General features: G+C 48.1%; 1 protein-coding gene across 1 annotated transcript in view; it reads left to right on the top strand.

Annotated features, from left to right (window-relative positions):
* Positions 1-3,202: 3,202 nt before the first annotated feature.
* The window catches only part of kcc (solute carrier family 12 member kcc), a 179,006-nt gene continuing 158,802 nt past the window's right edge, over positions 3,203-23,406 (top strand). Inside the window, exon 1 of the mRNA XM_077647406.1 lies at positions 3,203-3,687. Within this exon, the coding sequence (XP_077503532.1) occupies positions 3,616-3,687 (72 nt within the window). The 5' untranslated portion in view covers positions 3,203-3,615. The remainder of the gene's footprint in view (positions 3,688-23,406) is intronic.

The raw sequence follows: 23,406 nt of genomic DNA, 5'->3' as shown, positions 1-23,406 counted from the left end.
TTGCTTTTAGCATAATCGCTTAGGGAAAAGTCATGCTCCAATGCGTGCTTTATCCGGGTTTGCCTTGGTGTCGGAGAACACCTGTAGTGGGCAGCTGTTTCTTTTTTCCTGGTGATCCGGCTTGAGTTCTGTCGACTAACTGAGTGACGGAGCAGAATACAAGGTACATGGATCGCCTGCACATGTGACTTATAGCTTCAGAAAGAGCAACCGAGTTCCCAGGCAGCAGATGATACGCGAGGAATATGTTGCAGAATTTGAGATCATATTCCACGAGACAGGCTCGCGACCGCCGTTTCTTGGCGTATGTCTCTTGCATGCATGCAGGGACCTCGCCTCTCTGCTAACTGGACTCGTTCCAGCGCACTGTTGCTGCCGCAGCCTGCATAAAACCCGGCGACAGCGTGCAAATTCTTCCTAGTGTACGCAACTTCGTCGCAGCAGTTTCAAGCCACGAGAAAAAGAAGTGCTGCAAATGCTTGCTGGGCTGACAGAAAAAAATATGCATCCTCCGCATCCGAATTTTCAGGGTCCCTTTATCGCTCATGGTGCTTGGCGGCTGAGTTTCGTCTCTGTTCACTTTCGTGCATTATCACGTCTCATCCGTCTCTTTTTCAAACGCATCGAACTTTGGCGGTATTGTCTTTTAGTAACTTCCGCAGTGGCTTAGCAACATGAGCGGATACGGATACTTGGAGACTTCCTTTTACCTTATAAAAAACAAGAACTTTTACCTTATAGAAAACAAGAAAAAAAAAGGACGGGGCAAGAGAGAAGAAGCACACGGGACGAGCGCAGTCGTCCTTTTTTGCGCAGTTCTCGTTTTTTATATAATGTACCAACCACCCCACACCTCACTCTTCTAAGCTCCTTTTAGCGTCGTGCAATACGAGAGCGCTGCCTCTCTTATACTCTGTCGGTGGCGCGCTCGCCCCTACCACGTCCCGTGGGAAGCGCAGGTCTGATTCCACGGTGCGGTCCTTCCCTCCTCTGCGCCGAGTTGGGCATTCGTTCCCATTTCGGGCACTCGTCGTGCGTCGTGAGTGCTTGCGGGGAACATCGCGTGGCGGTAGCATGCTGGACGGTAACGATAGCCATCTTCGCTCTAAATTAGACGAGGAGGAACCTTGATGGTCCTCAGGGATTCGTCGTGAAGTCTATTCCATGCATCGGGTAAGTATGGACTATGTGGTGCAAGGCCGTTTAAAGTGCGCTTTAAAGTGTGTTTGGGTGCCTCACTTTCACTACACCAATTGGATGTACTGCCGCTGACATGCTTAACACGAACGCTAGAGCTCGTGGCTTGGGCTAACATTATCTCCTCTGAGCGCAGGACGCTGCGTCCTAAAGCATGCTGCACAGTGTGTTTGCGGCGGCTGACGGCAACGGGCGGCCTTCAGCTATCCTGCCATGGTCTCGGACCCACCGGCCGACGCTCAGCGGCGATAACATTAGACAGCTTTAGCATTCCGAGTTACCGTTACCGGAGTACCAGGAGCCCGCCCACCGCCGGTGAGCATGCGCTGATTGGTCTCGATGCTGCTGGCGCGCGCGCAGCTGCCGGGTGCCTGGCGCCATCTAGCGCCGTCAAGGCGATTTGCCCATGCGCATTGGCTGAGCGCAGGCCCCCGGTACTCCGGTACCGCTAATGGTAACACGGTTACACGGTATGCTAAAGGTGTCAATTAGTCCCGGCCACGCGGTCGAGTGTTCGTGTTAAGTGTGCGGGCGGCGGTACTGCGCCGTTCTTCGGTAATCTTAGTGGGAGCAAATCCCCAGTACAGCAGGCTTAGGGACGCAATCCTATTGTTTCGTTTTCGCCGCTCAGGGAAAGGAAAACATTTGGTTTTTACGGCACGTCCTCTGGAAAAAGAGAATCAAAACACTCTTGCGTCTATCAGTCCACCCTCGGTCCTCATTCCTCGTGGCCCGTGACATAAAAGACGCACGCTCCGAGTCAGTTATGCAATCGCGATTGCTCAAGAATGCCACAAAATCTTTCTCTTGCGTTTGTCTCTCCGCTCCCATTGTATTCTATTAGAGGAAATGCCAACCTGCTCTCACTTTCTCTACTTGGCTTCTATTTCAAGCATACTGCAGAAACTCATGTCTAAATTCCTTCAAGTTCACACGTGAAAGCTCGACAACGCCGGTATGTATAATAATCGTTTAAGTTATCTCCTTTTTGATGTGTTGCCGCGAGGGATTGTTGCTGAAGTAAAGGAAAATATGAAAAAGAAACATGGATATATCCATTGTGCCCAAAGCTATACCTGGGCTTTCAGATACGCTGTAACGCAAGTGTGAGGAAGGATCTCAAGCATCTCGTATTCTCCAGCCTGCACCGAAATCCCACTATAAGTGCGCAACAGGATGCCATAGCCATTGGGCGACCGCGGCGGGCTCCTTTTGCCACGAAGTGCGCCCATATTTTTGGATGAATTGTTGTACCAGCAAGCACGTCAGCTCACGAGAGGTTTGAAAGCATAGAAACACGGCAGTGAAGCCTGCTTTCCTGGCATAACAGGAATTGTGTGGTTGAGGATTTCCAAAAACAGCTCGCCGCGAGATAATCGAAGTCGCCATGCGCACTGCATGCATCGATGACGGCCGACGTCGGTCCAGCGTTTCTGTCGACTTGAGGGGAGAAAGAAAGTACGAGCATCCCCAACCTTGCGCCAACGTAAACGAAAACAGCAAAAACAAAAGGGGGGACCCGCGTCGTCTGCTTCGCGCCCAGCTAAAAAAAGCAGCAGAGTTCAAGAGCACTCGATGTGGCGCCACCAAACGTGGACCACGGCTTCGCTCTAGGAGCGAGAGTATCCCGCCTCTCCCGTTCAAAGAGAAGGAGAACAAAACGGAGGCGGGGCCCCGGGTCCGAGCCTGGCGGCGCAGCGTCGTCTGCTCCGAAGGGCCCCAAGCATTGATTTGGAAGGTTCCAAAAGGAAAAAGAAAAGCATCCATCTCGACTCCTGGCGACCAGTAGAGCCGGGGAAAGGTTTCTTTTGCAGTCCTGACGAGCGTCTAATTTGCCTCTAAACACGTTCGCGTTCGGAAGCGAGGACTTGCGTGCCGAAAAAGCGCCGCGAACGGGCGGACTCGTTTTCCCGCGCGGACAGACCACGGGGCGAGGAGGCCGCGCGGAGCAACACGGGCGCGCGTGCGCGGTGCATTGCAGCAGCGGTTCGGACGCCGGTGGGGCAGATCGCGCGAGCACTGCGACAGGGCTGTTGGTCGCCGCTGGCTGCTGGTTTCGTCGTTTTCGGTGCGTTCTGGGCCCGTGACTCGGCGTGCTCAGCGCGTTCGGACTGATTCCGGGGCGATCTGACAGGCCGGCGGGCGCCATGCCCGTTGTAAGCTAAGCCGGCGTGCACGGTCGACGCTTCGCGTTCAACATGGAAGCTGCATCGACGACAACCGGAAAGTTCGAAGTGACGCAAGTCACAACTCCTGACTCGCTCGCAGGTCAGAACTCTACACCACTGTCCCCGTCGATCGGAGATCAGGACTCGGACCCGTCCACTGTGCGCTTGATCCCAGGTAAACGTTGTTGCGCCCCTGCCGGCCGATCTGCTTGCCGCGGTCTTTGTCTCACGCGGTCACTTCGTACTTAAAATGCGCGCTCAGAGCGCACCACGTTTTGCCTTCGCAAGCGCCGCTCCAAGCTGTCTTTGTTGCACAATGCTGGTGGGCACTAGATCGGATGTCTTTGTTGCACAATGCTGGTGGGCACTAGATCGGATGTCATGGCTATGATCAGACCCGAATAGTGCGAAAAGAATGAGAAAAAAAATAATCGGTGGCGTTTCTTGGAGGCTTTGTTTTCGTCTTAATACGCTGGACCTCTGCTTGTTATGCTCGAGCATAACGGTGCTCGAGCATTGCAGTGCAGTGCATTTTGTGCCTAGTGCTCTTGCTGCTGTCTAACCAGCATAGTCAGATGCCACACCCTGTTAATAAAGTTATTTGCTCAGAAGGAAAACTTTGGATTGTTTGGACGCTGGGCGAGTCGAAGTAACGCGGCTTTATTGCGAGGGAAGTGGCAAGATGGGAGCTTTACGTCGTGTTTCTCACGCGCACCTCGCGACGATGCAAACGTCGGCAGTGGTTACTGTCGTGCGATTCCTTCAGCAGATTTGTTTGCATGCAAGTGAGATCTAGTGTTCGCGGTCAACCAAGTGCACTGGTAATCGTGATGCGTGCAATGTGACGTGATGTTCTGAAAGCGAGGTGGCCGGTTTGAGGCCGCTGTAGTCTATTTTCTTACTAATATTCTCAAACCGGGCACCTCCGGATATGCGTCATCCGAATTTCAGCATATTTCAATTCATTTCGGCTCCAGGCATAGGCGGCTGTCTCTCGGGAGGCGGTTTGAAATGACAGCGGTATTTGGACTGCGTCGGACTCCAGGGGCTTGGCTGTTGGAGCCCGCATGCGTACTGTAGTACTTACAGCGGATTGTAGCCTACAATCTATCGTTACATTACGAGGCTACTGCACTTTTCTTGCGGTAAACATCGTCGTTTGACTGAGTTTCTTTTCAGAGTAGACGGATGTAGACGCCAGCAGAAGCGCGCGCGTGGAGGCACACTTTTCTGCTAACCAGCCGTGATTTATACCGCGTAACAGATATTTTTGGTCGTTGTCATTGCGGCGGCGTCTCAGTTTCGTATGATGCGCGCCGCCGGCCGTTGCGCAAGCCGGCAGTGTAATGAAACGTAATTGCGCTGCGCCGGGAAGGGTTGTTCAGGGGAAGCGGCGAGGAGTCAGTGGCCAGCGGGATTCGATTTGAACTCGTTAACAGGTGTTACAAAAACTCGCTTCAAGGCGCGCTTGTTAGCTGCGGAGGAGCACCTACTAGAGTGTGTGCCGCCTTTGTGGGAGCTGTTCGCTATAGTTTTCTTTCGGTACTTTTATTTTTATTTTGCCTACGATGATTGCTTTTCCGCGGGTATGTATGGTGCCTCTCCGGGACGTGTTGTAATCCATCGATGACACGAAGGCGCCAAGTGAGCCGCGTTTCTGACGGATGGATGGCCGCCTCGGGCTTTGCTGACGGGTTCGGCAGGTCTGCGCATCTTGTCCGTGAGCGTGACGGGGCTGGTATTAGGCTACGACACTCCACATGATGTAATGATATAAATGTCGCACGAATTGCTGAACGGCCGTCTTTCACTTGCCACGTAGCGCTAAACAGACACGGACGCAGGGAGACAAACAGGGCGGGCGCTATCCTGCGTCCGGGTCTGTTTAGCGCTACGTGGCAAGTGAACCGTCACCAACTCGCCCAAGCTTCCACTCGGTCCGTCTTTCATTTCGCTTCAGAGCTGGCGTAATGCTTAGTGCAGTCGAGCTCGCATGCGCATTTGGATTTTGCACTATGGTAGGAAACAACTTAAACAAAAAAAACAGCAGTTGGTAACACTGGGCCGTGGTCCGCAGCGTCCTGTATTAGTCGGCTGGCCGACCACAACGGTAAACGAAATCAGATTTCTGTTCGACTACATTACACAAGGCAGGTATCAAAATTCTAGAGCTTATAATTTTTTTGCGATTAGCTTCTGGTTCAGGTAACAAGAAGCGTTTTAACTACGGACTGCTTTTTTGTCCTGGAGAAATTCTGTGCGTCGGTCCTGAATGTGGGCGGAGCTGCACTGCAGACTTAGGTTCATCATCATCACCAGCCTGCCTACGCCCACTGCAAGACAGAACCCGCTCCCATACCTCTGCTATTAACCCTGTCCTCGGCAACCTTATCCCCGCAAACTTCTTTACCTCATCCGCCAGCCTACCTTTCTGCTACGCTTTCCTTCTCTTGAAAATCCAGACCGTCACCCTTAAGGAACATCGGTTATCTTGCCTTCGCATTACATGCCCTGCCCAAGCCCATTTCTTCTTCTTGATTTCGACTAGGATGCCATTAACCCGTGTCTGCTCCCTCACCCACTCCGCCCGCTTCCTGTCCCTTAACGTTACACGTATCATTTTCCTTTCCACCGCTCGCTGCGTTGTCCTCAACTTAAGCTGAACTCTTTTCGTTAGCCTCCACGTTTCTGCTCCGTAGGTGAGTAGCGGTAAGCTGTTGTGCACTTTTCTCTTGGGGGGATACTGGTGAACTGCCATTACGGGAGTTGTATCCGACTGTATAGCACAACCTCTTGCTTCTCCGATACGCGCTGCGCCATCAGCGGCGGACAGAAGGGATGCGCACCGCTCGTGCACCGCTTTTCCGCACTCGCACGGAGCCAGTTCCGGCTGATCCAGTGCCCGTTGCTCAGACTTGGTGGTGCGCCAAGCCGACGCGTCAGCCGATACGATGCGCAACGAGCCCGCGCTTTCCGCGTGGCGAGTTTATGCCCCTAACAGAGCAAACGCTTGCCTACCACGCGTGTCCGCAGCCCCCTGTGAGTCGTCGTCGCGCAGGCTCACTTTCATTTGTTCATGCTTCGTGAGTGCCACTTTTCCCCCGTGATCCCACGCGGAGTGAGCGAACCGTGATCATAAGGATGTGCAAATTTTGCGCACCTTTATCATGTTACACCGCTGTCTGCCGCTCCGAAGGTTTTGTCAAGTCACGTTGACGATGACCGCTCCGGAGGTAGAACGTATCTCAACGCGTTATCGTTTTTTTTTTTTAGCTCTCGTCCTGAACTGAAAAGGGTCTTTTTATCATTCTTTGCGTGTTGCACGAAAGGTACATCCACTGCCGAAAATGTACGGGCCATAGAGCTTGCTTCTAAGCCGTGTGGTCGAGGTCGTGCAACATGCGTGGAAGTCCTAACATTGGAGGAGAGGATATATATATATATATATATATATATATATATATATATATATATATATATATATATATATATATATATATATATATATATATATATATATATATATATATATATATATATATATATATATATATATATCCAGTGCAGCGGAAAGGGCAAGTTTTTTGCGCATGCGCAACTTTCAGACGTCCCATGCGTCGGTCACTGCGCTGCGGCCAGCGCACGATATACGGCGCACTTGTTACGTTCTTACAGTTTGTTGCGAGTGTCGAAAGGCGAGTGACACGTCTGCTACATTTTTCCCAAAAACCCGCGTTTAACCGACCTGTCGCAATTTTCTGTTTAAAACGGGCTATTTGAGCGATGGTGCAAAGCTGTCGCAATACAGCAGAACGTCGTTATACCAAACCATTCGGGACCGACCAAAGTGTTCACTTTACCACGGAGTTTCGCAATGAATGGAGCCTCTTGAAAGCCTAATTCACGGCCGGCGAGATTGCTTCGAGATTAAGCGAAAGTTCGAGTGGCTCATTAAGAAGTGACATGAGCGGAAATACGTCTGTCAGTTTCCTCGAAGAAGCTGATTTTGTGCGGCGCTTTCCATAATTTTCGCTTGGAGTAAGTTTAGCTCTCTATAAACAGTGCCTACAGCCTGCTCAATCTAATGCCGCATAAAATCGAGTCTAGCTAATAATAATAATAATAATAATAATAATAATTGGTTTTGTGTGGAAAGGAAATGGCGCAGTATCTGTCTCATATATCGTTGGACACCTTAACCGCGCCGCAAGGGAAGGGATAAAGGAGGGAGTGAAAGAAGAAAGGAAGAAAGAGGTGCCGTAGTGGAGGGCTCCGGAATAATTTCGAGCACCTGGGGATCTTTAACGTGCACTGATATCGCACAGCACACGGGCGCCTTAGCGTTTTTCCTCCATAAAAACGCAGCCGCCGCGGTCGGGTTCGAACCCCTTTTTTCACTTTCTGCTTCTCTAGAACGTGCGTTCTTTTCTCTCTCTCTCTCTCTCTCTCTCTCTCTCTCTCTCTCTCTCTTTATCTATCTCTCTCTCTCTCTCTCAGCCAACTACTACTATGTTTTTTACAGCTCACTTTTCGATGGTGATGAACTCTTGCTCATCAATGCGCACACGTCACGATAGAGCCGCAGTTTTGACAGCGCTTCCAATGAGCGAAATTCATGCTAGCCGCTGCAATAGAAGTCTGGAGCTACTAACTTTTCCAAGTCTTATAATGAAAGCCGGCGCATTTTTCCAAACGGCGGGAGCGTGCATCTCAGCTGCAGAAACGGCGAAAAATGACAGCTAAACTGAAACTTCAGAAAAACAAAAGCGAAAAAAACACGTCTATTCATTGCGGTGCATCAGTACCGAAAGCAGTTTAAGCTCGGCTATTTTGTTTCCCAAAAATTCGCCTTTTAAGGTGTATTTACTCTTGATTTTACGAACAAATATGGACTACTTTGAACCCTTCATTTACAAAACACGAAGAGTGGCTCAAGCAGAAGGTTTACTTGAGTTGACCACCGGACCCGATTTTACGAAGCTTCCGCGCAGAAGCTATAGGCAGGGGGAAAGAAAAATTGCCGCAGATATTCTCGCGTGCACACGCACGAATACGAAGACCAAACGCTATCAGATTACAGACAGTGCAGCTGAGCTAAACATTTTGCATGAGAGGAACCCACGCGGCGTATAGCCAGCTGTCTTCGCACTCGCACACGAGGGGATCTTGTTCCAGTGAGGCTGCCGAGAACGTGCCGGATAGGGCGTGAGAAGGAACGAATCTGATGGCGGCGATCACGATATGCAAATTGTGGGGTTAAACGTCCCGAAGCGACACATGGGCTGCTGTAAGGAACACCGTAGGAAAATTAATTTAGACCACCTGGGGTTCCCGTAACGTGCGCTGACGTCGCACGGCACACGGGCATTTTCGCATTTCCCCTTTATCGAAGTGCAGCCATTCGCGGCCGGGATTCGATCCCGCGACCTTGCGATTAGCAGCCGAACGCGAAAGCCACTGAGCCACGGCGGCGGGTAATCGCGACATGCGTTCAGTGGGCAGTGTTCACAACGTTCAATGATGTCTCATTTACCTCCCCTCAGGCAGTGTAGTTTGAAGAAACCGCTTCCTGATCCCGACGCTACTTCGCCGGCGTGACGGAGCCCCGCCAGGCGGGAACTCTGGCAGCTGCATCAACGTGGATTCCACGCGGACATGGATATGGCCAGCGTTTATAAACGTTGGATAGTGCAGAGTTGGGATGGCGCCCTTGCGAAACGTGTGAGCATATGCGCATGCATCAGTGGTGCAGTGTGCGAGCGATGCATGTGAATAGAAAACCCGTTCGGTAGTCCAGCACGCGTCCCGTCTCTTCTTCTCCGGTCCCTGTGGCTTCGCTGCAGCTCTGGCATCGATGGTGCGCAGACGTTTGGCGACGGGAACCTTTGGAGGCTGCTCGCCGGCGAGGGTAGGTGTTAAAAGATTAAGATACGGCCGCTTCCGTTGACTGCGTGCCAACAGCTAGCCAGGCCGTAAAGGGCGGCCGTCGACCTCCTCAGGCGATTTTCTTGGTCTCAGGTGGGAGTCGGAAGAGGAGGCTGTAGTTTGTTGTGGCAAGCTGCGAGAACCGCCTTTGCTTGCACACTCAAGGAAACACCTAGCCAAACTTTTTGGTACGTGCCTGAACAACGGAAGGCAGCTCAGAGCCGGGACAAAAAGGAGAGACAGGCTCAAGCGCTGTGCGCTCGTCACTTGTTGCCAGCCTGTCTTCGCATCTTTTTTTTTTAATAGTTCATGCTTGAAAAACGTCCGCAGGGCAAAATAAGCGACTTATTAGCTAGCAAATAAACATGCAGTTTTCTCGAGAGGTTTTCTTGTTTCTAGATTTTACAAATGTTGGGAATATCCCCGCGAACATCGTAAAATCAAATTTCGACTGTAACGCCTAAAAAGCTACAGTTAGGCCTGACATGCGCTCCAAAAAGGAAGTTTTCTGTTCGTGTCAGGCACCCAGGGGCCACGCCTATCATCTGTTATAATAAAAGTGTTTACCCTGTCTGGAGGCGGACGACCGCCGTTCATGGAGGCTCCCAGTGCGTCGCGAAAGGGTCTCGGGAAAAGTGCTGGTAAAAGCACTGGTTTGTCTACTCAGAAAAATGTTACTCGAACCTGCCAAAAAGTTGCCGATGATATCGATATGAACGCAGTTTGTACGCAAGCAGGGTCGGTATTTTGTGCCGTTTTTTTTTTGTTTACGTTTTCTATTTGCCACCGCAGCGGTGGCCTAATGATTTGAGCATCCGCTTTGCTTGCGGTAGGTGCGGGGTTCGATCCTCAGTACGGCGGGCGATACAATGGGTACAGCCTTTACCCTGGCCCGGTGCTCAGCTTCCTTACGGTGAAATGCTTGGCAAATAGGACTTTTACTCCACCTTGTGGAACCGAAAATACCTTGTACCATGGTGCTCTTTGACCGGAGTTCCTTGGTTTCATAAAAAAGTTCGTCATCATCACCTTTTCTATTGGTGTCGCCTGTCACGGCCCGCGTCGACAGGAGGCTGCGGCCAATGGCAGGGGACCAAAAGGAGGGATAACGAAACGGCACATAGCACGGGGCCGAGGTTTCGAATATGGATTGGCCGCCGTACGTTTGCCAGTGCTATACGATTGCTGTGTTGAAGCTGTCTAGTCTTGAGGCTGCCAGGACATTCTGTAAGGGCCGCATGGAAAAGGTGCGAAAGAAACATAAGACGTTGGTTTGTTTTTATTGACTAGAGGTGCTTTGTGCGCCGTCATTACGCTCAAGAAAGTGGTCAGTTGACACGGGGTGTGCTCTCAGGCACTTCTCCGTGGCTTGGCATAAGGGACGAGTCGCCATAAGAGACCACACCTGCGGGCTTCACGCGAAGGGAATCGTCAGCTTGGCGGTCTTCCAGGTTTGGTCATCCGACTGCGTCTGGGGTTTCCTTACCGGTCGCGGATTTATTGTCGAAGGAAAAAAAAAACTATCATGTAACAGAACAGACGGGCGAAGCCCTTGTCTGGGGCATGTGGGCTTAGTCTAGAAAAGCAGTAAGCGTCAGCGGAAAACAAACGCTTGACAATTGTAAAGCGCCCAGTTATTTTACTCAGAAGGCAGAGAAAGAGTTGAGGGAAAAGGAATCGGCAGGAATGCCGAGCCTCGGTCATGAATTTAGTACATTTTCATTAATTTGCACTCCCTAAAGTACCGCGTGCTTCACATTTTTAACTTGAAAAACGCGAAGTAAGCATTATTTTGGTGCATGCAAGTAATCGACTTACGAGCTTACCTGTGTGACAGAGCAACTTTTTTATGTGCTCACTGCACAAGCTTCTTCAAATTTGCGTATCTGCACTGCAAGTGACCATGCAAACATTTCGGTGAACCGCTGACATATAAACTAATAAAACAGAATCGAAGGGATCAGACATGTGTGGTCCTCCACGTAAAAACTAGAAACACTCTCCTCTTTTGCGATTAAATAATTTACCAGGAAGTTCGGTAGCAGATAGTGACAGTTCATCGGCTGTAAACGCAAATGCTCATTACAAAGTGTAGAAATTGATTTAGTCAACCGTATTCCTCTCCAGTGCCCAGTGCAGCTTATCAGAGAAATGTTGCAGCAAAGACTGCGTGCCCCTTGCCAGCGATAAATTCTTCTCGTTGAACGGGGACTGCTCTAATTGTATACAACTAATAAAAACACTTCAAATAACGAGTATAACTCAATGAGCAAAGTTTGACGGTAGCTTATCCGCAGCATCGGGTAGACCTTCCTGTCTGGGAATGCCTTGCCTACAAGCGTAGCTCGCTGAATTCGGTTTTTCTCACGCGCCGCCGATTGGCGAATCCCACCGGCAGCGGTGCCATAACGCTGCTTGAGCCAGTCATGAACGGTGAATGGAATGAAGATGGAATGGAATACGAATACACTCCTTTACATCATTCCGTCCTTTTGCACGTTTTTGTTTCTCATTGGTAGCTTTATTCATGGCGTCATTGTGGCGGCACCGGTTTGAAAGATGGGATTTTCGCTAGATCTCTCAAATCACATCAGAATGATATGCGTCAAGGTTGCGACAACCGGACACGTTTTCCCAAAAGGCGTTGGACGAAATGTGTCTAGTGTTCGTAAGCACTTCGTAACATGGAATTGAATGGAATTGAAAAAAAGACTTCCGTAACTAGAGGAGTGAGGCCGAATATCTCCAAGTGTAGCAGTTCCCAGCGCCTTTGTGAGCTGTCTGGCACTGTGCGCTACAATTTCAGCGTGAAATCATGTGACGAATGTCGCATTTTTCCACGCATGTAGCATACTGAAAGCTTTCTTTCGAGACATGCTTCTCCTGATGGCCTGTTCTCATTCTAGCCCACTATTTGCGGGATCTCAGCTCGTCAATTAACGTTGTCAAAACGGCCTACTTCTCAGTTTTTTGAACAATACGCATTCATAAAGCCTTAGAAGGATGCTCCATCACGAGGCATCGTATGTGACTGATCTTCTTTTAACACATGCTGGAAGATCGTGCCGCAATGACATCAGTTACAGAAGAAAAGCCTGTTCTTTGTAATAAGGATTTTGAATACCGGAATGCACGCGTTGTGCTATTGGGGAATAAAAGTTAGGCATTGGGTGCTCTGAATGCGCGTAATACTTCGCGCAGGCATGGTCAAGTTCTCCGCATCTATGTTAAGGGTTTTTTTCAATCGATTGCGAATGTAAATAAAGGTTTACCACATGACTATTGAACGATTCGGAATGTCAGCCCAGACAACGTGTTGCGTTGACTTAAATAAACAGTATCTTTGTGTAGGAGGTTGAATTCGGTAAATGTTGTCAGTGGCTCCTTCGCTGTAAAGTGCCGCGGGCTAAATGTAACTTTTAGTTCAAAGCCCATGAGTTTGTAATTCGCAAACGGGATTACGTAATAAGTTTTGGTGTGACTCGGCTTCAGCTTTTCAGAGTTGGGAAGGTTATTTATTTTCTATATTCAAAAATAATTCTGGTACGGACACAAGGGGGGCGCATTTTGTAAGCTACATTTTTACATTGCTTTCTTTTGCCATTTTGTGTGGGGCGCTTATGACGTCAGTGCTGACAGTCTGACGCCAGTGTCGCCCGCCGACTCCGTTATCGGAACCGAGCGTGACCACTGGTAAAATGGCAAAAGAAAGGAAGGGAAGTTGCAAAGTACGGCCTTTGGTATTGCATATTGACGCGTTCACATTCGGTGCTGAAATTTATACCACCTCCTTTCTTTTTGAAGCTGGGTATGTGCCAGATTTGTTAAATTCTGCGAAATTGCGTTGCTCATAGTGATTTTCACCAGTGGGTGTCATTGTTTGCTTCAGGGCCAGTCAAATAAGCAAGCACATCATTTTTGTGAGGCAGTGTTTAATCTGCACTCCCCCCTCTAGGTGATATTGTTACTTGGTTACATTGCGGGCCGCTCGAATGGCAATTAGAGCAATGACGTTTCATTCTCTAACCGAAAATTCCTTCTGTTAAATTCAAAAGTCCCTATTTCAGGGCTTGTTTTTTTTTTCCTGTAGAATCTTGAAAACACCGCCAGTTAAGAAAAAAAAAGTGGGAGAATTTCGGTTCTTAAAGTTCCCCAAAACTCGGTGAAAAATTCCTCGGTAAAAAATTCGCCAATGTTTACTCAAGTAGTCTGAAGAAGGGAACATTCCCCGAATGGAACGTCACTGCTTTTGAAATCTGTCTCGTGAAAATACTTCAGAAGACTGTTGTGTTCGCACATGACAGAAATGTGTGCATGCTTTAAAAGGAGCGCACTGTAATTCTCGATGTGCTGAGCGGGGTTAAAGAGCTGAGAAGAAGAAAAGGTTAAGATGGTAAAGAATTCAGTGTATGTGGGACGGATGAACCCCATCAAACAAAACAGAAATGAACAGCTGGTAACCCCTGTTTCAGTTTGTTTCGTCTTCGTCTGGCTTCTCGCTCTAGCCGCTCTTAGGGCAGGGTGAACTGACTGTGGCTTGACAACGTGCACTGTTACGGCAGCTTTCGTCTTGCCAGGGTCATTTCTGCGTCTAATTTTTCGTGGTCGTTGAATGGCTCTGGTTACCCGTGAGATCGTCGTTTCACGATCTTTTGTTCTTCACCGCCAAATTATATTTTTTAGTCCGAAACGCTAGGGATATTTTGGCTTTCCTTTTCTCATTGCTTCCCTGTTTTTCTGCAGTTTTCTTTGGCGCGAAGCAAGTATTCGTTCGAAAGACTGAAATAGAATTCGTTTCTTGAAACGCCCATCGAAAGGCACAACGTTTTGCTGGCCCTGTTCTGTCTACTATTGACTGTGTACAACTTTTTCTGATATTCGGAAGCTACAGACGCGCTTAAGTGTGAAGGTCCTGGTAGTGCTAGTAGTAATACTAATAATAGTAACGGTAAACAATGAAAAAGGCCAAAGAGGAAGAACTCATTACGTGGCAACTTCATATTTTAGCCTAGTAATGTAGTTGGCACGATATTCAAGGTCATGATTATGGAAGTTTTTCATTTTATTTTATTTATTTCTTTTTGCTGGCAAGAAATGCGCATTAAGAAGCGGATGTTGTCGAAATTTCAGAATAGTACAGTGCGGCGTGCTCCATACTACAATTGTTGTTCTGCTAGGCGAGCTAGAGCTTGTTAATATCTCCAGTTCTGGTTATGTACGCTGAAAGCATGACGCAATTAACGCTGTTTCTCAGGTTAAGGCGTTTCCCTCTGTAGCACATTGAAACTCGCCATTTCTGATGTAACCATGCTCAGCTAACAGCGTTAATTGTGGTACCTTAACTATTATTAGCTTTCGACAAACCCTGTTTGTGAGGCAGGAAAATGCATGTACGCACCAATTAATCAACATTTAGTATCGCGCTAGGCGGCATACTTTTGTTCCCAAAGAAAAAGAAAACTCTTCTGTAACAAGGGCTGGCGAACAACGTTTTCGCCATTAAAAAAACAATAATAAACTTTTGTGACGTCCACGACAAGTACTAATCCGCTTTTCTGCCTTGCTTCTTGCGGAAGCGCCAACTGCTGTGTCACCGCACGCAAATTGAGTACATTGACGTGTATAATTAGAAATTAATATATTTGTAATTCTTGCTTACGAATTTTGCACATCTCAATAAGCTATCCGGGCTACTGCTCATAGCTTTATATATCTTTCTTTTTCCAGGCAATTCTGCCAATTTTTAAAAGCAAATAAAATGTACAGAGATCATCGGTGATTTCCTTCGACTACTTAACATTATTAGAGTAAACTTTCTGTGTTGCTGGACGTGCAAACAAGTAATTTTTACCACTCGAAAGACTACATTTTCGAAAGCACGTCATAAATTGTTGGCGGTGAGGTTGGCCGCGAGAAGTAGTTTCAATTATCGAAGTGGGGCCAACTATGAACGTACATTAAAAATGACCTATAGTCTTCTTTGTTTGCGTTGGTTCATCTACACTTAAGAAATTAGGAGCCGCAAACTGTTCAGGCCGTGTACACCGCCGTAATGGATTAGGCACTCTGCATTGCTCTACAGTGCACGCTGAAAATTAGTTATTGCGGGGTTTAGAATGACATCTCTGACATAGAGAATGATGGGACCCCGTCAAGACGAAATGTGATGGTTGAAAAATGCGATGATTGAAAACCTTTCTTTCTTAACTGTATGAGTTGCCATTAAGTTTATTTAGCTATGGGTCTTTTTCATTTACGACGGTACAGTGTAACAAGCTCTTGCACTGTAATCAAAGGTTGTGAAAGGCGTAGACAGAGTGGAGGGAGTGTTTTTTTTTTTGTAGCGTGAGCTACACTGGCCGAGGTTGAGCAGTTTCGCGTGGCTCCTGGAGAGCCGTGCTGCGCATGCGTGAGGAGCAGTGACGTCACACGGCGAACAGCTGGCGCGTCGGAGCCGCCGCCGCCGCGCGCGCTCGCCTCGCCGGTCATCAGTGTAGAACTATAACGATGCTGGAAAAGACAGATCAGGAAGCAAACGTTTTATGATAACTCAAGAGGCAATGCCCTACTCTTTGAAGCTAGGTCAGGGTGTCTTAGAACGCGCAGCTACAGAAAAAAAAATTAACGAAGAAGATGACACATGTGCTGTGTGTGGTAAATCTGTAGAAACAATAGAACACCTCATCCTAAAATGCGATGGTATCCATCCCGATGTCGATGCAGGCACAGTCACTCTTCCTGAGGCTTTAGGGTTTAGAGATAACAATAGTGATGTAAATAAATCTGCGGTGGAAATTAGCAAAAAGCGATTGGAGGATTGGTGGTACAAAAGCAGAGAGGTGACATATGTTTTAAAGTGTAGGAAGACGTTTTTTTAAAGAAAATGGCGAATTGTATTAACAACTTACAGCAGAGTAAACAAAAATAAAGGAAAAAACTGAGCATGGTGGCAACAACCACTGCCCCGTTTCAAAGGGGATGCTCCTACCTTCCATGCATCCATCCATTAAAGAGTGCGCCATAGCCGCGGCAGACGCACTGGCGCCGGCGCGTGCACAGCTCTGCGCCTCCGTTGCGCAGTAGCCAAGTGCGACGCTGCACCGGAGCCGCTTGATAGCGCCTCTCATTTTGTGCGCATGCGCAGAGGTATCGGTATGGGTGTATACATATAGCGGGGCGTTTGCCAGTGTGGTATGTCATGGAGAAGGATAGCGAAATTGCTGCTCAGGCTACGTATATCCTGGCATAGCCGAGCTCAGCCACTGCAATTTTTTTTTTCTCAGCTACGCAATTTCTATACAAGCTGTATAGCTTGCTTTGTAGCAGCATGGCTGCGTTTGAGTGGATGCTAACGAGTAATTACTTCTTTGTTACAAACCTACTCCACCTTGAGGATTCCCCTAAACTTTGGACCAGCAGAATAGAGGGATCCAGTGCAAGCAGATAACTCACAGCTAAATTTTATTCGTGGGGGATACGAAAACTGCATGTACCGAGCCACAACCGCGCTCATAAAGAAACAAAATTACATTAAGAAAATGTGCACACGTGCCGCTACGCCGCATCGAAGAAACGCATGGGCCAAACGGGGCGGTGTGCAAACATTCCTTCGAAAGAGCACAAAAGTATTTGCATTTGACCCCTCCTGTGCATTCAGCTGCGCACAACACTGCTCTTGCATCATCGCCGTGTTTTGAAAGAGCTGGTATGCCGTTTAATGAGAACATTAAACACCGAATCTGCACGACAGTAATTTGCGAGGAGGCTTGCCGAATGAGACAGCAGGGCAATGTGCGTGAGCAAGCCTACGCTGAATTAACGTGTACCACAAAGAGATGGATATCTTGGATTGAACGTAGTGTGCACTTTGGCTGAGCCTAGTTTTTTTATTGCCTTGCCGCCGTCGCTTGCGGTTTCGAGGCGTCCGCCACTGACTTTACCTCTGCAGAGGGTGCCATGGTGTCTCTGCCCCGGTCGTCTTTGCGTGTCTTGACAGCAGAAAGCACAGCCTGCACTATGCCTGGAAGCAGATCATGTACTATGAAATGGTCCCTCTTACCCAGGCCCACCGTCGTCTTCTCATCGCAAAGCCTGCGATTTTTCTGCCTCATTCGACGTTCACCGCGTGCCGCACATTTCCAGCGCCGTGCGCTCATGGTTCAGCGAGTGGGTCACGAAATCGAAATGTTGGTGGCTCAATTTTAGTCTTGAGCAACTGTGCTATAATTTATCTTGTTTTGTGATGCGATGACCGCTAACGGACCGCACTGGGCGATACGCTTCGGAAACCTCGAAATATTGGGGGTCCGTGGAGGCTGTACATCATCACCGCTGACGCGTAGTATTCGGGCGAGATTCCGCGAGTGTTTTTAGATTCCGCTAGAGCTTAGCTGAAACGCTGCTGACTCCGCCTGTGAGCATGATGTGCCGAAAATGTTTTGCGTCGTACTTTGTTCGTCCGTCTCGGGAAATTTTTCGTTGCTCGTAAAATGAGAAGCCGATTTCTTCGCCCGGCACTTCGAAGGACGCCTGGGGAGGATAAATGCATTCCTGCGCATGGTTTGCGCTCCGTGTGTAAGACTCCCGCAGGCAGGCTGAAAAGAAAGAAAAAAATATTCCTGAAATCGGAACCAGTTTTTTTTTTTTTTTGCATAGAACAGTGTGGCGAAACCGGAAAAGAGGAGTATTTATCTTGCGAACGGCAAGTTGCACTCGCTGCCGTTGACTGCTGAGTGGCCGCCCGGCCTCGACCGAACTGTGGACAACTCTCTCTCTCTCTCTCTCTCTCTCTCTCTCTCTCTCTCTCTCTCTCTCTCTCTCTCTCTCTCTCTCTCTCTCTCTCTCTCTCTCTCTCTCTCTCTCTCTCTGTATCTGGTGACTTTCTAATATCGGGCAAAAGTATGTTGCAAAAAGAACAAGAAGAAAGAGAGGCCAAAGTCTATTTCGTCGTCTGGTCGGCGTGTGGCTTCATTTCTTTGTCGAAAAGCCGTAGTGTCAGGCCTCGAAATTGAGCGTGGGTCGGAAGCCCGCGCTTGGCAAATTGAAAAGTGACCTCGTGGCGCTTTTCTCTTTCGTCGACAGACATGCGTGCCGGTGCGATGAGGTCGCGGGCCCGAAACCCAACACGGGATCGTGTTTGTCATTATTGGTTCCCTAGCAAACAGCTGATGGTGTAGCGGGCTCCGCCTCCTGTTCCCAATACGAAGGTAAAAAGGAAGCGCCTGCGAAATGGGGGCGCAGCTTGTGGTGTATAGAGTGTCTTCAGCCTAAAGCCAACCAACGTAGCCAATACTTGGACCCGTGTTTTGTCTGTTGCCTCGATCGTTCCCTACCACAAACACTCTAGCGTGTCCAAAGACACAGTCGAAGGTGCGCTTATCGTCGATGCCCGCAGTCCCACTGTTTTCGCGCTCAAGAACAGTAACTGTAGCGAGAAGGAACCGTGCTCATGTGCAAGCTTCAAGAGAAGCGCAGCTGAGCTTTTGCGTTTTTATGTCAAGGAGGTGCAGTGCGCAGGCACAGACAGTTTCTTGATCGTTTCGCTTGAGTGAACTCTGCGGGACGTCGTTTGTGTCTTGGTATTGCGTTCGAACCAAACCGAAAAACGGAAAAGGCATTTTTTTAGGCAAGGAGACGAGCTTTAACGGAAACGCTGTTTGTTCGGTCAGGAACCAAATTGAAAAAAAAAAATTGGCTGTGGTTTAGCTCTGGTTAACCCTAGTTGAAATGCGAAAGCTTCGTTTCCTCGGCACGTCGTCTACGCAGCGTCTCATTCCGACGCTCTCGAGAACTCAAACCTGTCTCTTCCGCAGTTGAAGACTCACTCCGGGACGTGGCACGACTTCTTTTAGCCGCATCTTCGTTACGACGCTTCTCGAGTCGTGCGCCGCGCTCTTATGGCCTGTCTTGAGCGCGTTGTCTCTTCCTCGCTTCGTTTTGTCGTTATTGCGTGACTTTCGCGCGCTCTCCATAACGACTACAAAACACTGAGGCGAATGCGCCTTGGTTTCGGGGACTGTAGGCTTCCTTCACGTGTATATATATATATATATATATATCTGCTCTCGTGGGTATTTATGTTTATTTGGTGTATGCGAACCTTGAGAGTCTTGAGGGTAGCGCTGGTGAACACTCTCAAGGTTCGCGTACACCAAATAAACAAATACCCACGAGAGCAGCAGATTGGACAGCCGTCGCCGTAGCTCAGTTGGTAAGAGCACCGGACGCGATATTCGGAGGTCGTGGGTTCGGATCCCACCGACGGCATGGTTGTTTTTTCTGCTGGTTAAAAGTAATTTTCTTTAAGCGATTTATTAATCTAAGTACTATTATATCCCACTGATAAGCACAACTCATAAAAAAAATAACTTCCCCTATGCACCTTGGTTTCGGTGACTGTTGGCTCCCTTCATAACTTTGTCAAACGGGCCCCTCATTTACTTTACCTTGTCTGCTAATATATATATATATATATATATATATATATATATATATATATATATATATATATATATATATATATATATATATATATATATATATATATATATATATATATATGTATATATATATAGAATCACCGAAAATTGAAGAAACATAACAGGATTTAATTCACGACGTTTCGGCTGGAGGACCAGCCTTTTTCGAAAAACGCTGGTCCTCCAGCCGAAACGTCGTGAATTAAATCCTGTTATGTTTCTTCAATTTTTGGTGATTTTATATTATATTGACCAAATCAGCTGCCAGAAATCACTTTTGATCTATATATATATATATATATATATATATATATATATATATATATATTTATGAAGGGAGCCAACAGTCACCGAAACCAAGGTGCATAGGGGAACGTTAATTTTTTTTATGTGTTATGCTTATCAGTTGGATAATAATTCTTAGATTAATAAATTGCTTAAAGAAAATTACTTATAAAGCAGCAGAAAAAACAACCATGCCGCCGGTGGGATCCGAACCCACGACCTCCGAATATCGCGTCCGGTGCTCTTACCAACTGAGCTACGGCGACGGCTGTCCAATCTGCTGCTCTCGTGGGTATTTATGTTTACTGGGTGTAAGCGAGCCTTGAGAGTGTTCACCAGCGCCACCCTCGACCATAGCGGCGGACGTAGCACGTCCTGTAATACCGCGAGCGTAACGTAGAACGTCATCTAACGGCGAGGGCGGAAACTGTGCGAGAGCCCTCTTATGCTACCTTTTGGCATGTTTTGGGTTGTTTTTTCTGCTGCTTTATAAGTAATTTTCTTTAAGCAATTTATTAATCTAAGAATTATTATCCAACTGATAAGCATAACACATAAAAAAAATTAACGTTCCCCTATGCACCTTGGTTTCGGTGACTGTTGGCTCCCTTCATAAATTTGTCAAACGGGCCCCTCATTTCCTTTAACTTGTCTGCTGATAGCTTAACGAGGGTCTCGGTTCTGGCAGTCTTAATGCCAAAAGGTAGCATAAGAGGGCTCTCGCACAGTTTCCGCCCTCGCCGTTAGATGACGTTCTACGTTACGCTCGCGGTATTACAGGACGTGCTACGTCCGCCGCTATGGTCGAGGGTGGCGCTGGTGAACACTCTCAAGGCTCGCTTACACCCAGTAAACATAAATACCCACGAGAGCAGCAGATTGGACAGCCGTCGCCGTAGCTCAGTTGGTAAGAGCACCGGACGCGATATTCGGAGGTCGTGGGTTCGGATCCCACCGGCGGCATGGTTGTTTTTTCTGCTGCTTTATAAGTAATTTTCTTTAAGCAATTTATTAATCTAAGAATTATTATCCAACTGATAAGCATAACACATAAAAAAAATTAACGTTCCCCTATGCACCTTGGTTTCGGTGACTGTTGGCTCCCTTCATAAATTTGTCAAACGGGCCCCTCATTTCCTTTAACTTGTCTGCTGATATATATATATATATATATATATATATATATATATATATATATATATATATATATATATATATATATATATATCCCTCCGCGAGGCGACACCTCCTCTCACTCTACTCCAGCGGAGCACATCTGGTGTAGCGAGCGGCGACGGCAGCTGCGTCGATGGCGGCGCCATCTGTTGGAGCGTGGCTGCGGCGTTACTAGGCAACGGCGGCTCAAGGTCGTTCGTCGGCCACGGCATACGGCTGAAATGCGACCACGCGGCGTGCCGAGCTGGCTGGCTGGCTGGCTGGCGTAGTGTTGTTGCTTCCGCAACGAAAAAGCTAATTTTCAGTCCTAGACGGCGTCTTTGTTTGCTGCTGTTCCTTCACTCATTGACCGTATCTAGGATCTGAATCGTACACGGTCTCGTATGCGTGCCGAGCAATGCAAAATTGGGAATATAACGGGGTGGGGTGGGGGGGGGGGGGGGGGGGGGGGTTGTTCACGCATCATGAAGTGCATATGCCTGGGGGATAGTACTTGTCTACTTTAAGAGTGACTTTGTCTTTGCCATACAAGACTTCGCTCACTTCAGAAATTTTACGCAGTAGGTCTTCTGAAGTATTGTTTCTGAAGTTACGCTCCAGCGGCGTCTGGAACCACCTTTTATTTTATTTTTTTTCGGCCTCGAGTCTCGCGAGGTAGAAAATGCAACGAGCCCATAAAGCTAATTAGTTGGCAAAGTTCGCAGGTCCGGGCGGCAACTCACAGCGGGAGATTTCTGAAAGACGGACTGCTTCTGTGGTTTCTTCCATGCCGCCACCGACGACGCACGCAACAAGGCGGGCTTCTCGCGAGCGCTGTCGCCCTGTCGCTCCGCGTTGGAACTTTGCGCGATGCTGCCGGGAATCGCGCCATGAAAGCTCATAGAAACGCACTAAACCAAGCGAAAATTTGACATGACGGCTATCACACCCCCGAGTGAGCGCCAAAAGCACGGTGTTAGTTTCAAAGAACCGACCTTTTATACTCCGCTCTTTTATGCATGCATTATTACCATAGGAAAGCTGGCGGCTCGTCATAAGAGCATGAATTGGTCGTAATTTTCCTAATCGGAAAACTTTTTCGGAAGCTGTCGTTTTGGCTTCGCCGTAAAACAAGTACTCGTGAATCCATTTTTTTTTTTCCTCGGAGGAAATGATTCCGAACAAAGTCGGAGGCAGTTATTGGGAGAAATAAGGTCCTGTCTGTACAATCGGGAGCTTCGACCGACTTTCGAGAGTCTCCCCGCCAAATCGTAAGAGTTGGCAGCTGTATGTCACAAATGATTTATAACGAGGAATCCATGTTTGCAGTCGGCTGTACTGCTGGGATAAAGCTTCTGCGATGTTCTGGTTCTTGTAATGGCTCGAATGAAAGCCACCACGACTCCTGGTAGGGGCGTTTCTCCAGGGCTGTACAGATTCGTCTACGTCTAGGGTTCGGGTATGGCTCTGAGACGCGCGCTGTCGCCGATAGGCGGGCACGTGCGTTCCTCTCAGTTCGCGTCTTACGACTAGCGTGACTTGGCGGAAAACCCACAGTATTATGCCGTGAACACCGCGTCAGACGCGTTTTATTTTATCAACTGATGTACAATGTACATTGCAACTCCGTGGTCATCATCCCTTAAGCGATGCATATCGGCTCATTAAATAAAATTGGCACTCTTTCGACGACCATTACGCAACTAAGTGACTATAAATGGATAAGCGATGGTATTCTAATATTATAATATGCGTCATTGCGCGGTGCTCCTGACCTTTGTTCTTTGCTGGGCATTTTCTCACGGCTAGGCGACCATTATTTAGGTGCTGTGCTTCGTCACACCTAATATCGCAGGCGTTGTGTTGTCCAACTTTCAAGCGGAGCATTTTTCTTGCTCGGCACAGTATGAATGCCTGATGGGCGCGGAGAGAGCAGTTTTACGCATATTTTTGCCGTAATGCAGACGGTGTATGACTTCCTCTGGTAAAGTTTCTTTTTTTTTATGATCGTGGCATTTAAACTGCTGGCGCAGCCGTAAAGCTTAATGGACTTTTGTATGGTTTCAGAACCACAGAACGATCTCTGTTGCTACTTCCAGTCGCGAGCGCTGTTTTCAAAAAGCAGTTCGTGCCTTTGTGCACAAATAAAAGCTTATAGGGAGTCAATGGTGCTTGCACCCAACTTGACACATCGTAGC

This window comes from Amblyomma americanum, chromosome 1 (assembly GCF_052857255.1).
Source record: "Amblyomma americanum isolate KBUSLIRL-KWMA chromosome 1, ASM5285725v1, whole genome shotgun sequence".
Classification (NCBI taxonomy): domain Eukaryota; kingdom Metazoa; phylum Arthropoda; class Arachnida; order Ixodida; family Ixodidae; genus Amblyomma; species Amblyomma americanum.
Note: the sequence above shows the minus strand (reverse complement) of the source record. Positions and strands in the feature narration are given on the sequence as shown.